At 34.8% G+C, this 16,702-nt stretch overlaps 2 protein-coding genes across 2 annotated transcripts in view; both read right to left on the bottom strand.

Annotated features, from left to right (window-relative positions):
- Nucleotides 1–115: 115 nt before the first annotated feature.
- LOC143601701 (uncharacterized) lies at nt 116–7,472 on the bottom strand (the record flags this gene model as incomplete). The annotated part of the gene is made up of 17 exons (XM_077079039.1): nt 7,358–7,472; nt 3,867–4,050; nt 2,843–2,914; nt 2,691–2,762; nt 2,499–2,570; nt 2,342–2,413; nt 2,185–2,256; nt 2,033–2,104; nt 1,890–1,961; nt 1,725–1,796; nt 1,338–1,409; nt 1,183–1,254; nt 1,029–1,094; nt 864–941; nt 737–781; nt 585–646; nt 116–495 (listed from the first exon to the last, which is right to left on the bottom strand). Coding segments are annotated over exons 1-17 (1,650 nt in total), but the record flags the coding sequence as incomplete, so codon positions are not given.
- Nucleotides 7,473–7,646: 174 nt separating this feature from the next.
- The window catches only part of LOC143601699 (putative LRR receptor-like serine/threonine-protein kinase At1g56140), a 33,390-nt gene continuing 24,334 nt past the window's right edge, over nt 7,647–16,702 (bottom strand). Inside the window, exons 20-27 of the mRNA XM_077079038.1 lie at nt 14,328–14,446; nt 14,037–14,247; nt 13,607–13,838; nt 13,379–13,529; nt 12,886–13,277; nt 10,134–10,364; nt 8,343–8,397; nt 7,647–7,736 (exon numbers count right to left, since the gene is read on the bottom strand). Coding sequence (XP_076935153.1) covers nt 7,647–7,736; nt 8,343–8,397; nt 10,134–10,364; nt 12,886–13,277; nt 13,379–13,529; nt 13,607–13,838; nt 14,037–14,247; nt 14,328–14,446 — 1,481 coding nt within the window. The remainder of the gene's footprint in view (nt 7,737–8,342; nt 8,398–10,133; nt 10,365–12,885; nt 13,278–13,378; nt 13,530–13,606; nt 13,839–14,036; nt 14,248–14,327; nt 14,447–16,702) is intronic.

Below are 16,702 nucleotides of genomic sequence, written 5' to 3'. Positions count from 1 at the left end.
AAATGGAAAAAATTGATTGGTTGGTAGTAGTTTTTGTGCTTTTCAAATTAAAGGATGTTTTTGTTGGAACCTCCCTCTCTCTCTCTCTATATATATATATAAATAAAGATCTAACCTGGATGTAAATATCAAAGACACGCCTCCCATGACCAGTCCAGCTGTTATTGTTTAGGTTAAAAACAGTCTCTGCAAAGAAAAGTTTTACAGTATATGGACCGTTTACCAGCCCTAATCCATAGTATCTAAGAGAGTTCGGAGACTTTCTAGAAGTTCTAAAAAGTTCCGGATATCTCGTGTTATTGACTTGCATAGAAGTGGAAACTTTAAATGATGTCGTGTCACTTTGGTCAATGGCAATGCCCCCATTGCTAACTGCCCATTTGTCTCGATATAATTTAAAGGAAGCTGGTCCAAGTGTTGTGTAGTTCTCGGTGTCAAATAGTATGTTGCCGAGGGACATTTCTGGCCCGCCACACTTGATTGCCAAGCTGGAATCTTTAGCAAGTAACAAAAATCATCGTGTCATCATTAAATAGTTATTTGATAATGCATTTGACAGATGTGCAAAGATACAATGAACTCACAAGGTGTTGTGTTCTTGTTGCAAGGAAAGCCTCGTTGAAGACAGTCTAATCCTGGGAAAGTACTGCACATGGAGATGCAATTATTCATAATAATATAGAACTTTCATTCTTTCAACATGAAATTATTATATAAAGGGTTTTCAAATGGTTACGTTATGTTTGTGCTGTCAAATCTAAAGTTATTAGCCACCAAATTCCTGAAATAACAGGTAAATATTTCAAATATAAAAATTATAAGCCACTAAAATCCTTAAAGTTAATGAAGAGAAGTAAACATACAATTGCAGATTAGCTCTTGACCACGTTGGAGTCACCCATTGAGGGAAAGATCCCGAGAATTGATTGTAAGACAAATCTCTGAAAATAAAATTTCATCAAATCATGAGAACAAAACTCTTAAAACCTTGTTTAAGGAATAAAACTAATGCAAAAAACACAACTTACATGTTCAGAAGATTTGGACTTTTCTCAGGAAGAAGAGAACCAGACAAGCTGTTGTTTCCAAGGAATCTGACCACATTAAGAACAATAAACAACTTAAAGTATAAAACAGTTAAATTTTTCAGATATTGTAAGGGAAGGTTTAGTAATAACTTACAGAGATACTAGAGAGCTCATATTCATTAACGTTTGTGGAAGTGAACCATTTAAATTGTTGAAGCTTAAATCCCTACAAAATAGAATAAATAGTGAATGAAATTTAGTACTAAATATGTGAAAAGTTTATTTAATTAATACTGCATTATCACTTACATGTAATCGAGTTTTTGCAATTGAATAATGTCTGATGGAATAGGACCAGAAACTAACGCGTTTCTTATAACTCTAGTTAAACATTAAAAAGTAGTTAGTAACTTGAACATTGAAATATACACAAGATAGACATGAGAGGGCAATTGTGTCTTTTTAAATTTGACCTTAATAAGATAGTCTTTTCAAATTTGAGACCCTGATAAAAAATTGGATTAATATTGTAATTATATAGTTACTGTAATAATACTTAGCACACTAGTTATTAAGCTCAACCCTGACCTGTTTCAACACATACAAAAAATACCCAATTTAACCCAAACCACCCAATCTCCCATTCTGCCACCTGTAATGTACATCATTGCATGTCAAAGAGATATGTGTGCTTACAAGTCGGTCAAATTCCTTAAAGTGGTGATAAAATCAAGAGATGAACTCACATTCTGCAAATCACTTATTCGCCTGTAAAATTTCAAGTAATTGAATAACCAGAGGAAGAAATATCAACAGAGAGAGAGTATGTATACATATAAAGAGAGAAAGCATGTAGCTCACAAAGATTTCAGTGAGGTTAGACTTGAAAAACTAGCCGGTATAGGACCTTCAAAATTATTCCCTTGAAGTCTCCTATAAAGTCAAAACATATGCAAAATGAGTAATTTACATTTTTGTAACTTCAAAATATCATTCTTACTCACAGTCTCTGTAATTTTGTCCAGCCTCCTATAAAAGAAGGTATCTTTCCAGAAAATGGACCATCTGAAGCCCACCTGAAAGTAAAATTAACCGATCTAAACATATATGGTTTTCACTTATTTCAAAACAATAAGAATGGGACAAAAAAAAGTACATCTCACGCATTTTTGTGAGGTTGGCAAATGTTGAGGGAATCTCACCGCCAAGACCACAACTGTCCAGATAACTGCAAAATTTAGTTAAGATTGTATGAATTAGCTTCCAATCGAATACTGCATATATCAATAATTCATATATTCAAAGAAACATACAGTAGTTCCATATTGACTAGGTTTCCAAGTTCAGGGGGAAGAGTGCCTGAAAATTTATTGGAACCTATAGCCCTGAAAGAAACAACAGACAACTTTAACCATATTATGTAAAGATCCAACTTTTATTAGAAAATGATATTAAGAGGTAGGTACTCACAGCATTATTAGGTTTTTAAGGTTTGCAAGCTCCCGGGGTAGAGTACCCGTTAATTGATTGTGGTCCACTGACCTGTTAAGATCAATCAAATGAAACAAGACCAAGAATCCAAGATGAAAGTGTGTGTGTGTGTGTATGCGCGTGTGTGTCAAGTCAAATAGATAAATGAATTACTAAACATGCTACACTTACAAGAACAACATGGAAGAAAAATTTCCAAACCACCGGGGCAACGTACCAGTTAATGCATTCTTATCAATTTTCCTGCAGAAATACGACTATCTGTCAACTTATTATGACTAAAGTTTGAATTTGATTTACGAATTTTAAAGGAAAATGCATACAATTCAACGAGATAAGTTAGAGAAGCAAATTCTTCAAGAATCACCCCTGGACTGCTAAGTTTATTGATTTTCCTGGATGACAAGTTTTAGGATACCAGGTTAATAAGAGAGACAATTAAGATAAACTATTCAAATCGCTCGTAACACTTAATAATAATACCCAATATCCATATTAGAAATTGGAATAAAATTCAAATTTTTAGTTCAAATATAGTAGATGTGCTGTTAATCAGGCTGAAGTCATGATGATTCAAATCTGATTCAGATTTACAATTTAACAAAGAACACATCTTTATTTGTAAATTCACAACAATGTTGAATGTGATTTCATATGAGTGATTCCATCGATGTTTGTAAACGAACTGAACTTTAGTGAACCGTGAACTGTTCATGAACTGTTTAAAAGCTAATCACCGAGTAGGGACGGGCCCGAGATGTTCTAGTTAGATTGATTAGAATAATGGGCTCTAGGGTGATTTAGTTTTCTTGTTGCCTAAGTCGTGTCAACACTATATATATCATAACCGAGTCTATAATTGAGAGTTATTGTTTTAGGGTTTTTGAGTTATATATTTCTTTGGTATAACAAAAGTGAGTCCTCTTGAATATTGTGTGTTGTGTGTCGTTATCGGATTATCGTTAATTCCTTTTGAGACCTTGACTGTTTGGCGGGAAGTTTGTTTAGTTAAATGAACAAACATTAACACATAGCTCATTAATCCATTTATGTCTGATTGTCTGTGAATGTTCATTTGTTCGTTTATGTTTGCTAGTTTACGTTCGTTCGTTTATATTCATTAATATATATCCATGTTACAATTTATTCTAGTTTTACAGGCTCAACAATTGTTTTGTTCACAACTTTTAATTGGTTTTAACTTAATTATGCGCGTTCATTTACCATTAAATTAATTGTTCGTGTTCGATTGCTTGTTCGGTTAAAGTAAACAAAAGAACACCTTCGATGTCTTCAAGAAAAACAAAGCGAGGGTGAGCAACTGATTCAAGAAAACAAAAGACTTACAGTCTAGTAATATGGCAAGTGGAGTTACTGTCGAAGCTACAATTACATTCGATGGCTGTATCGTTTAAATCCTGGGCAAAATATCCTCCTAGCGCCGGTCCGCTGCATGGCTCTCCACTAATGTTCCACAGGTTCCTCGGATTTGGAACGTCCCATTTTTGAAATATCGTTCTTAACGCCGTCACTGTTGTACCGTTGTCAAAATCAGAATATTTATTATGTACAAATATCACTTCTTTTGTTTATTGATGGATGCTACAAGTTTCATGCATACAGTTATTGCTGTTAAAACAGATCAATACAGTTTTTTATTTACCTGCATCGGGTCAGAGACAGAAAATTTATTAATTTGGGCCCTTTCTTTTAGGAGTGTAAAGCAGTGTTAGAGCTCAAGCTTGCTAAACTTATCAGAGTTCAAGCTCGATTCGATCTCTAATTCTAAAGCTTGAGCTCGGCTCAATCCGGGCTCTATTTCTGAAGCTTGAGCTCAGCTCGTTTATTAATGATTAATTAATTGTTTTATATTTAGAATCATCTTTTATATGTATTTTAATTATATTTTTTACATAAAATTATATATGTTATTTAACTATTATTATCATGATTTTTCACATAATAACAATTATTGTATAAATATATATTTAATACATTAAATAAAAGCTATATAAATAACAGGGTCAACTAATCTAGGAATTAGGAAACACATCCCATGCTCATACAAATACTATACTGTTTAAATTTTATATAACATATATAAAGAAAATATTATTAATTATGATGCCTTCCGGTTTTGAATTAAATTCACCGAATCTAATCGGAATTATTAATTAGTAGTGTGATCGTAAAATTTCATACAAATTGATATTTGTAGCTGAAAATCATTGCAAGTGACCAAGAGACAACCAAATTTTCCCGGAACCATTGCTAATGGGAAACTGGGAAAGAAGAAGAAAAATGTCAAGAAAGTGTCTCCCTCATATTTAATAACTTGAATACAAAGTCACATGGAAACTTTGAAAAAGAAAATAGAAAATAAACATGTACTGTTTGTTCTGACCTTGAATTGGTTGTTAATAATAATAATAATAATAATAACAAAAAATCAAATAACAATAGTAGTAACAAATATAATTGATGCTTTCGTTGCTTGGTATCTCAATTAACAAAATCAATAGTTTATTATAAACTGTAATTCAAATTGAGCCGCCAGTGTTTTAATATGTATAGTATAATGTCAATGCATGCAAGTGTTCTAAATATATTTGTTAGTTCCGTATTTTAATCCAAAATGATTTGGAAAACACGGTAGGTAAGTCTTTCAGTTATAAATTCAGCAAAATACAACATGGTTATTAAAATTTATGTTACAAGTTGTTAAAACTTAAAAAGTCAACCATTTTTTCTGATACTATAATTTATGTTCAAGTTGTTACATGGTCAACCATTTTTCTGATATGGTCAAAAATATATAGACATTGATAGAGGTGCAAAAATCAGTTCATACACCTAACAGTTCGGTTGGTTTGCGAACTTGAAAACCCAAACCTGTGGAACTGATTCAAGTTCGCTGTGGAACTGGGTTGAGGTGGAACCTGTTCCTAAACCAGTTTGTATAAAAAAATATTGATATAAAACATATATAACATAGACAGACACATAAATACAAATATACCACACATAAATAGGTTCCTGAGCATCGGTTCCAAAGCGGTGCATAAACCGGGTCCTAGTGATCGGTTCGTAAAACCAGTTCCTGCTTGCAAACTACAAACGGTCCTAAACCTACGGTTAATTTCGGTTCTAAACTGATTCCTATAATACTGATCCGGTTTTGGTTCGGGTAGTAGGTTCTGTTCGGTTAACCGGTTTCATTGTCCCCCTCTATAATGAAATAATCTATCCTATGTATATTAATTATATTGACCGGTTACCATAAATATCTTTATAATATACAAAATTCTCAGAAGAGTAAAAAATACCATATTTATATATTAAAAAATATAATTAATATACATGACAAATACACGTAGAAATTGCCCAAAAATGTATAATTATCTTTACGAAAATTGTAAACTCTATAAAAAAGAATTGTAACAAAAGTACCAAATTTACCCCCACAGCCCATTCTCTAAAATAGAGATATGGTTACGAAGTTAAACTTTTTCTTTATTTATGGAGGCATAAAGCCAAATATTGTGTGTGAAAAAGAGAAAAAGTAATAAAATTAGCTTACGTGAATATGATAATTGATAAAGATAGAGATAGATATCAGGATACCAGAATTACACAAATTTTTTAAGAAAAATCAGAAACATATGGTTTCCTTTTTTTTTTTTTTTTTTGGTTAAATTATAATGGGACGTAAATGCTCTAAAATCCTCAAGATAGTGATGTGAATGATAGTCATCGCCGATGTTGACCAATTATTTTGACATTTGGATTTGGAAGCTACTAACTATTTAATTACTTTTAATATGACAAGTAGACAAAAAGCCATTTTTGAGTGTTTACGAGCATCACATGCTCAAGATTTTCTTCTTGCTATTCCTATAGATGGGTTAGGACAGCATATGTCTCCAGTGGAGTATCGTGCTATCCTTAAGTATCGCTTCATGATTCCTCTATTCCCGGTTGATGAGATATGTTCTATTTGTCGTAATGCGTGTTTAGACTCATATGGGGAGCACGCGGTGCATTGTAAAGAGCTCCCGGAGTTCAAGTACCGACACGATTTGGTTAGGGATGTGCTCTTTGATATATTCAGGCGGGCCGGAATTTCTGTTAAGAAAGAAGCACATGTGAATTTCCTGACTGACCCGTCGGAGTGAAGATCATCTCTTCAACCGGCTGACATTTTGGTGTTTGGATGAATAGGAGGAAAACACGTGTGTGTGGATTTAACAGGACCCTTTGGTGGGCTTGGGGTGTAGTGGTTTCGCAGTCGGTCAAGCCGCATTAAAAGCTGCTTCAGGCAAGGTGGCAAAACATGAGAAGGCGTGTCTTGACAACCAACATGTATTTATTCCTTTTGCTTTTGACACTCTTGGTTTCCTCGCGCCTGAAGCTGTGGAGTTACTTACCCGTGTTCAGCGGGTCATGCATAGTAATGTTATGACTCCAAGATCAGCTAATGTAGTTTTTAAAAGATTGGGTTTTGCAATTCAAAAGGGGGTTGCGGCGCAGCGTGTTGCCCGCTTGCCTTCATGTAATCTAAACTATGCACAAGAACTTTTAGTTATTTTAACCGGATTTGACAGTTACCCGGTTAAAATTACTTTTGACTTGATCGATATGAATTGTGAATAGTTGGAAGACTCGATAACAATTTGTGTTAATTACAGTAACACTTTTTGAACTAAACAAAATCGATTAACGCAATAAAATGAGAAGGCGATTGAATCATAATTAGCGATCGAGGAGCTACAATCAGATCGAAACAGTTGAATTGTAAAGTCGAATATGATATCTAATGGGGTACCAGAGATACATACCTTCGGAAGGATCTGTAGTTTGAGCGTTTGATTTCTGAAATATGATGATGACGTAGAGAAGGAATAAGATGAAATACGGTGGTATCGACGCCTGAAATTTGAACCGGAAAACCATTGCATCCGATATTGAGAGAGAGGAAGAGAAGACAGCGTGGAATTTCAATTTCAATTGAATTGAGCAGAAGTCAATAGAGAGGTATTATTATTGTGTCAAGTGCTATGGTTGGGACCAGTATAATCTTCTCATGCGACTTTGTGTTTTAATGATTCATTCCATTGACTTACCAGGTCAGTCTTCCATTTTACCTATTCCCTCTTTCTTCGTGGGAACTGGTCTTGTAAGGCCGTAAGGGAGGTGGGCACCCTTTGGTATAATAAGCTAAAGATAAAAGATTATAACAAACATTTAAAAAGATAACCTCATCCATATTATTATATTTATATAATGCAATTAATAAGCTTGGTGACACGTTTAAATTGGGACACTTTGCGGCACCTTATTGGTCCTTTTTGGTTTGTTTTCATTCTGGACCGTAACAAGCGTAACGAGAATTGACCGAACGTCAATTTTATTTTGTTTTAGTATTGGTATTGTAATGAATGTGACGAACCCGACCGAATTCGAGTAGACTCAACGCGTTTTGTTTTGGTTCCAGCACTGTAATAAATTTAACGAAAACCAACTGAATGCCAATTTTGTCTTTGTTTTTGTTTTTGTTTTTTTTAGTTCCGGTACCGTAACAAACATGATAGAAACCAACCAACTTTGCGTAGACTCGTCGCCTCAACGCCCGGAATCGACAACGATCGGGTTTTACCAACACCCGATAATTTTAACTATCGACACCACCTCATTAGCCAACCTCAAATTTTATTAATTTTTTTATTTTGGTTTTAGTTACAGTACAATAACACACGCAACCGAAACCAACTGAATTTACGTCGACTGACCACGTCAACGCTAGCGACAACGCTTGTGTTATACCATTGCACCGGTTTTACCGACATGCCCGGCCCGGCGCAACGCGCCGGGTAAATCACTAGTTGATAAAACAAAAACTATTAACATCAATAAAATAACTATCCAAGATGACAAAACATAAATGATTCAACTAAAAAGTAATAGAACATCATGTAAGAAATGTTCATATTCATTTAGTGAGACGTTGCACGTCCATAGTTGGTCTCAATCCTCGTTGAAAGAATCATTGTATGTAAAAAAGATTATTTGCATTAGGTAGTGTTTAGTATAAAGGAATGGACGTTGGAATGAAATGAATTAGTTTAAAGGAATGCATTAGGTAGTGTTTAGTATAAACATGTTTGGTTGTCATGTATCAATAAAATAGATTATTCCAAAGAAATGTAATTCTTTTTATTTATAGTTTTCTTCATTTCTTTAGAGAAGGTGTTATTTTTTCATTCCTTTAAAGAATAGAATGAAAAAAAAGTTATCAACAATAATAATAATAATAATAATAATAATAATAACTAATAATACTAAAATTATAATTATGATGTTATTATCGATATTATTTTTTCTATTACAATAAAACTATTATCATTATTATAATTATTATATTATTGTGTTATCGATGTTTATTTCTATTATAATATAAGTATATAACTATTATAATTATTATAATTATAATTATAATTATAATTTTATTTGTATTATTATATCATTGTTATGTTATTTCTCCTCTATTAATTGATGAAAAATATTATGCGTGTATAGTTCACTATTTAAACAAAATAATATAAAGTGATAATTAATTTCATTCCTATATGATAATCAAACAAGACAATAGAATGGTAATGATCCATTTCATTCATTTGTCTATTCCATTATCTCATTCATCTCATTCTATTATTCATTTCATTACCTCATACCAAACAGACAGTGTTATGAATTAGAATAAAAAATCATATGATACATAAATGAAAGCATTATTACTATCTCCAATTTCTTCAAATTATCAATAAAGTCTTCTAGTAATATTAATTACTAACAATATGCATAAACCAAACATACAGTCATGGGTTGATTTGGTTTTAAAGGTTACGATTTGGTTTGGGTATTATAGTTTTTGCGATTCTTCACAAAACACAAAACTAAACCAAAATTAATACTTCAGTTCTTAGAAAAATCAAAACCAAATCATTAGTTTTTAATTCGATTCAGTTTATCGATATCATGTCGGGTTTTCGATTTCGTGCTTCCCTAGAATCAAATCTTATGGATGGAAAGGGAGGTGGCCATTCAAGAGGTTAAAGAGGCCGTCGGTTTTTGTTTTGGCTTTTTAACGATGTGAACACAAAATCAAATAAGGGCAACTACGTAAAATAAAAAAACTATAAACAATTGTTTGAAATAATGAAAGTAGGTAGGAAAAATAGTTATTTAATGCTTTCCCTTTCTAAATCTTCCGGTCAATACCCGCTAAAGATAAAGTCGCCGCCAAGGTTGACCACTTATTCTAATTGCCTTCAGACTATCAATCAAACTATATTGACATTTTAACTATCGTTTTCACACTTTTCTGAACTTTAACGACTCCTTAAGTCGGCAAATTGGAAGCAGGTTGGTAAGCTTCATCTTCATGAATGATCAATTAGGATAGTTGTAATTGGTGGTGATTATGAAATATTATTATCAATTTATGAACAATAAGTTCGATTCATGCAAATAACATGACCTAATTATGTGCAGATGATATTCTGACAGTTGAATTAATCGAATTAAGCTAGTAACGATAAAGGAGTAGAAGAGTACCTTCGGCAGGATCGGTAGTTTGTCCGTTTGATTGGTGAAGCATGATGCTGATGATGCAGATAACGGAGAAGATGAAATTCGAATGCGAAATTGACGACAGCGGTGCCGGAAACTTGAAGCGGAAAGCCATCGCATCCGATAACTGAGAGGAAAACAGGAAGCTTTTTATTCAAGTGGTTGAGGGTGCGGGCGTTGGTCCCACGCGCGGTGAATGTGTACACGTGATGGTGCCTGTAGACCACAACAAACGTAATGGTTTATTTATTGTAAGAAAGTTAATAATTAATAAGCTTTTTATTTATTGTAAGAAAGTTAATAATTAATATATTTGAGGTTTGATAATAAAATTGTTTCATAAATAAATGATATGTTATAATCCTGTTTAAAAACTATCTGGGTTTGGTGATACCTATTACCCGTTTATTTTTTTTATTATAAAATTGTTTTTTAATTATAAATAATATCTTTTTTTAAATAAAATGGGATATTAATTTTTAATATATCCCTATTTTATAGGATTTTCATATCAAATAATTGGTAAGATTAATTTTTAATTTAATGAGATGTTATAACCCGTTTAAGAGCTATCTGGTTTTGGTAAGACTCATATCCATGAATTTGGGTTAAATCAATGAGAGGTCTCCATTTAAAAATCAAAAAATCTGGTGGCTTCCATAAAAATGGGGAGCGACCACATGACGACACATAGGATTTTAGGGTTTTCTTTTATATATATTATAGATTGTATTTTAACTATTTTCTTTTGAACAACAAAACAAACATATTGTTTTCGCCTTCTTTGTTTCCATATAGAGGAGTAAATGATTGCATTCAAGATTCTCGAAATGAAGCAGTTTATTTTAGTTGGAATTCAACCCTCCTGATTACAAAGAGGAACTAAACCATCCCCGTATAATTTAGCAGCTAAGACTCATCTTAACCTTTACATTGAGAATTTGCCTGACTGATGCGTCCATGGTTCATCTCCAACTATAAAACCTTACCGGCGTGAAACGAGTACAACATGACCATCTCTCTCCCGTCCTCAACATCAACAAGAAAGTTAACCAAAAGATTAGTAATAGATCAGCCCTAACCGTTTTAAACAACTCGTTCTCATTTGAAATCGCTCTTTCTTCATCTCTAACTTGTATAAATCAGGGAATACATCTTTCAGAGTGAGTGAACCTGCCTAGCCGAATATCTAACTTGAATTTGGTACAATTTCCTGCCTCAACTTCCCTAACAAGCATACACCTTAAATCAAAACCCATCAAAGAGAAACATGTACCAATCTTTGATTTTTTGCTACGGGCCACAAATAGACAATCTCGCTGCCATCTTCATGAAGACGAGTAAAGTGAATTGCATTAATACAACTCATCCATAGAGTGTCCTTCTTGGTGCACCATCTCCACCATCATCTGGCGAGTAAAGCCAAATTCATCAAGTTGAGACACCCCACACCTAGACGTCCATATCTTTTTGGCTTAACCATCGTGTTCCAAGCCACAGAATTGATTTCTCTTATTGCCACCCGAACCACCCCACAAAATAGTTCCTTGACTTTTCCAAATTTGCAACCATCTTCAAAGGAGCACCAAAAATCGATAGAAAATAAAGAGACAAACTCCCTAGAACCGCCTTGACTAAGGTGAGTCTACCCCCAAAGGATAAAGAGCTAGCCTTCCATCCGTTGAGCCTTTTTTTTTTTACTGATCGATGATAGGTGGCCAATGTTTATAAAGACCCAAGCTAACCCTGAGGGGCAAACTGATAAAAGAGACCGATAAATTAGCGGTTTCACAATGAATAATAAAAGCCAAAGAAGAGACTTCTGAATCTGTTACCGCAATGCCAAAGACTTTAGTTTAACCTAACGAAATTTTAGGTTAACTGGTTTGATAACTTAAAATGATTTTCTTAAACCATAGCAGCACAACAGACTTTTCAGAGGCTCGTAACTTTTGAATTTATTTTTTACATATTATAAAAATAAAAAATAAACTTAGATCAACAACTTTAGGGAAAAAAAAGCAAATGAGTTAGTTACTTTCCTAACAAAAAATGCTTTAGAACCAATTAGTTAGATCAACGACTGTCAGTCTGTCAAATGGCAGCTGGCAGTATGGTTTCCCACATGACGCCCAAACCAAACTTTGAGCCAGCGTGGGACCAGCTCATACAACATAGTCTAGCCAGAGTGGTACAACAGGACTTTCCAATTTAAGGAGTTCGGTGGCCTAAACACAAAAAAGTCGTCGTTCTAAAGAAAAAGGTTACACAATGTCAAATGGTGTCATCGAGGAGCTTGAAGAGGAATGGTGCCATTGGATCATTGCATAGGTGGGTGTTGAGGGAAAAGTTTTCACAAGACGGATTTGGTGCAAACTTTGTCTACAACGGATTTCAAAAATGACGTGTTTGGTTCAAAAGTTGTTTGAGCTGACATGTTTGGTTCAAAAGTTGTGTGAACCGGCGAATTTGAAAATGGGCTTTGGGTCTATCATTGTGCCGGAACAAAAATAAAGAAAGGCCGTTAAACCATTACAGAAATTTTAGTAACATTTGTTACTTCCTTTTTACGAGACAAAAATGTAACCATTGGTCCATTATGAACAAATGATGTGTTAATACAAAAATATAATAAAGCTTTAAATGTCACCTTAATTATGAACAAAAACGATGTGGTAAACAAACAAAATTTAAGAAATGCAACCATATGAACAATAATAATCAACAATGGTGTCACCATCCTTCTCTAAAACTCCCCTTGCGTATAACCTCCGACAACATTATGGGTAATGACATGAAATCCACACCAGTTGTGGTGGTGTTTGTAGTTGTAGATGTAGTCATCATAGTTGTATTTTCAGAAGGCATAGATTCTTCATCATCGAAATCGTTGGTAATATCATCAAAATCCAAGTCTGTCAAATAACTAGGTTTTGTTTTGACCACGGGTATTTCTATGTCACCTGAGAGCATTGTAATTACACGCGACATTGTAGGTCTTAATGCGGGTGATGTTTGAACGCATAAAATTGCTAACCCTATCATACGAGTAGCTTCTTGTTCGTTAAAAGATGACAAAGACGGATCTATGAGCTCCAGGTGTCGGTTTCTTTCGTATAGAGTCCATGCCTGAAAAGTACCATAAATTCTTTTGGTTGTTATATATGAAATGAAATTATGAACAGAGACCTTTTGAGGCTAAATGCATCCCCAAGGCGCAATCAACTTACCCATGGTAAGAGATACTTCTGTTTCGGGTCCAGTTTGTCATCATAGTTGGGCCTCCCACTAACAATCTCCAAACAAACAACTCCAAATCCATAAACATCAGCCTTTGATGTTAAATGTCCATGCATTGCATACTCCGGTGCAAGATAGCCACTAAATACTTAGCTAGTTAGTAAATAAATAAATGAAAATAGCATATTTCTTTAGTAATTAAGAACAGAAGAACTCACATGGTTCCTGCAACCCGCGTGCTCATGTGGGTTCTCTTATCATCATACAATTTTGCTAATCCAAAATCTGATATTTTGGGGCATAATTCACCATCAAGCAATATATTACTTGCTTTAACGTCCCGATGCACAATTCTAGGCCTTGATTCCTCATGAAGATAAGCAAGTCCTTTTGCGGTACCCATGCATATATTGAAGCGTGTTGACCAGTCAAGGTGCGCATTCGTTTTCCCTAAAAGAAATCAAGATATTAAGATTTTGATAATATGACTAAAGATCACGAGAACGGTTGGATTTCCCTTTTCATAATTATTTGTAGAACTATTTTTAAAAGGAATCAATTTGCTGTGTCCTTTTGTTCTAAATTAACATGTGAAATATAATAATATATAACTGCAATATGATCAAGGTGTATAAAGATCTGACATACCAAAGAGTGCTTGATCAAGACTTTTATTTTCAAGATACTCATAAACCAAAAGTCTTCTAGAGCCTTCAAGGCAAGAACCATGCAACTTCACAAGGTTCCAGTGTTGGACAGCTGAAATGGTTGAAATTTCAGTTATAAACTGACTCCTACCATTGTGTGATTCTACAGACAGTTGCTTAACTGCTACTACACTTCCATCATTCAGTATACCCTGTGACAGTGTGACAAACTATAACTCAGTATAACTAATTATAAAATTATTATACAACCAAATATCAGTTAATATCAAACCTTGTAAACAGGTCCAAAACCACCCTCTCCTAGCAAATTTGCACTACTGAAATCTGCAGTTGCGGTTTTCAGTTCCGAATAGGTATAAGTTTTTACTTTAGGCCCCATCCCAAGAATTTCTGCTAAAAATAATTAAAGGTAAGGACTCTCTATCATAAACATAAACAATATATATATATATAGGATCATGATCATGTGAGAACTGTCACACCCCGACCAAAGGCGGATTATACATCGGGGCGCCACATATTGTTTCATTACCCGTGACACTATTGGGTGTCAATATTTATTAATACACATTTATCGCGCGCGCGCAGCGCAACACAAGATAACATAAATCAACAAAAATCATTATATTATAAAGCAAAGTATTCGATCAACATATACTTGTCTTGATACATTTTAATCTAGGTCAAAAATAAAGAAAAATTCCTACGTGTCCACAAGCTCCAAAACAGCTACTGCAAACCTGAACATGTGTTAAAATAAACGTCAAACACTTGCGTGTTGGTGAGAAATCAAGTTTAATGCAATACAGTAAATCTGCGCGCAACACGTGTATGTCTAGAGTTTAGCAAGGGTGTAATCAGATTGTGATCAAGCCTAAGATAGATCATAGCTCATAGTTCAATCCGTGCTCCCATTTGAGCACAAAAACGAGAAAACATCAGTGCAAGTGTAAACAAAGAAAACCGTAAACGATAGGTCTCCCGTGTTCATCCAATGGATCCATGAAAACTTCGGAATAGGCCGAACAAAGCGGTTAATGATACACACATACAAATAACAGCCAAGTAAACATCCTCAACACATGGGATACTGCGCGACTAAAGTTCATAAACAGTTTAAGACTCTAAGTTTGTACGAACACATGAACATCCCAAAACATTAAAAATAAAAAGGGATTAGGTACGAGATAACTCACATGATAAACGGTGCGATGAAGATAAATAAAGCAAGAACCAAACAAGCAAAGTTAACCTATAAATAAGATTATCGGTTTAACGATTGGTTTTAGTGTCTTGATTATAAGTTAGCATAATTAATAAGTTAATTATTATATATATATATATATATTACCGGAAAAGCAGGGCAGAACAGGGAGGAAGACGGAGGCAAGAGAGGAGGGAGGCGGCTGAAGAACAACGGCAGAGAGCAAAAAGGGATGAAGAGAATAAGTGTAGTGTGTGAAGTGTTAAGAAAATAGCTGGGTATAAATAGGCAAACCCTAGGGAACACAATCCCGGAAAAAGGGGAAAATATCTCACCAAATCTAAGCAAAAGATATGGCAGCAGGAAAAAGGGGAAAAAGCTGTCAGGTTACTGTTCACAGCACATGGGAGATGTCAGGCAAACACTGTTCAAGATAAGGAAAAGAAGATCTCAAAAGATATTGCCAGTCACCTTTTTCTGTCAACCAATAGGATTGACGCGCATGCTGCGCCGAAAGTAACTTTTCAGACACAAAGCAAGTTAGGTCAACAGCACAAAAGATAAGATATCACCAAAGGTAAACGGCTGGATAAATCAAGATAAAAGACACAAGACTTAGCGCGAGCAAGCTGAGTGCGCGAGCGCGAAGGCACACACAGAAGGCTGACACAGACAAACCTTAGCGCGCTGCGGGAAGAACCACAAATCCTTAGCGCGTCGCGGAACGAACTGAAATCCTTAGCGCGCTACGGGAAGAACATAAATCCTTAGCGCGTCGCGGGAAGAATTACAATTCTTAGCGCGCTGCGAGAAGAACTACAAATTTACAGCGCGTCGCGGGAGGATCTACAATTCTTAGCGCGTCGCGCGAAGAAGTATCATTCTTAGCGCGCCGCGGGAAGAACTATAGTTCCTAGCGCGTAGCGCAGGAACAGTCAATCTTCACGCAGGCTTCCTTGTAAGGAGTTTAGCGCGTGGAGCTGCGCAGACATCCTTAGGCGGGAAGAGCCAAAGGACAAGCAAGGAGTTAAGAGAAAAAGGGGTTCAAGGCTCAAGGTTTAAACAAAAGGGGGGGGGGGGGGATGGCGACAAGAGAAAAGAAGGCGGGACGGCGGAAAGAAAAGAGAAGAAGAGGAAGGAGAGGCGGAAGAAACATTTTAAAAAAAAATATATATATATACATAAAGATTTATTAAAGGTTAGATTTATAAAGATTAAAATAAATTTTTAAATCATAAAAAGAATCGGATCAGAAAACGGGTATCTGGGTCGGGTCGGATTCGGGCAGATGTTACAGTCTCCCCTACTTTAAGAAATTTCGTCCCGAAATTTATCTCGAAGTAGGATGCGCAAAGAAAAGGTACGGGGATAAGGTCGATCAGAAAATCGTTTACATTAAGGTTAAGCGTGCAATCCATGATTATAAAGTTTATTAAAATAGT

This window comes from Bidens hawaiensis, unplaced genomic scaffold (genome assembly GCF_021521415.1).
Source record: "Bidens hawaiensis isolate Kalapana, Puna unplaced genomic scaffold, B.hawaiensis_p1.1 tig00056989_1, whole genome shotgun sequence".
NCBI classification, from domain to species: domain Eukaryota; kingdom Viridiplantae; phylum Streptophyta; class Magnoliopsida; order Asterales; family Asteraceae; genus Bidens; species Bidens hawaiensis.
Note: the sequence above shows the minus strand (reverse complement) of the source record. Positions and strands in the feature narration are given on the sequence as shown.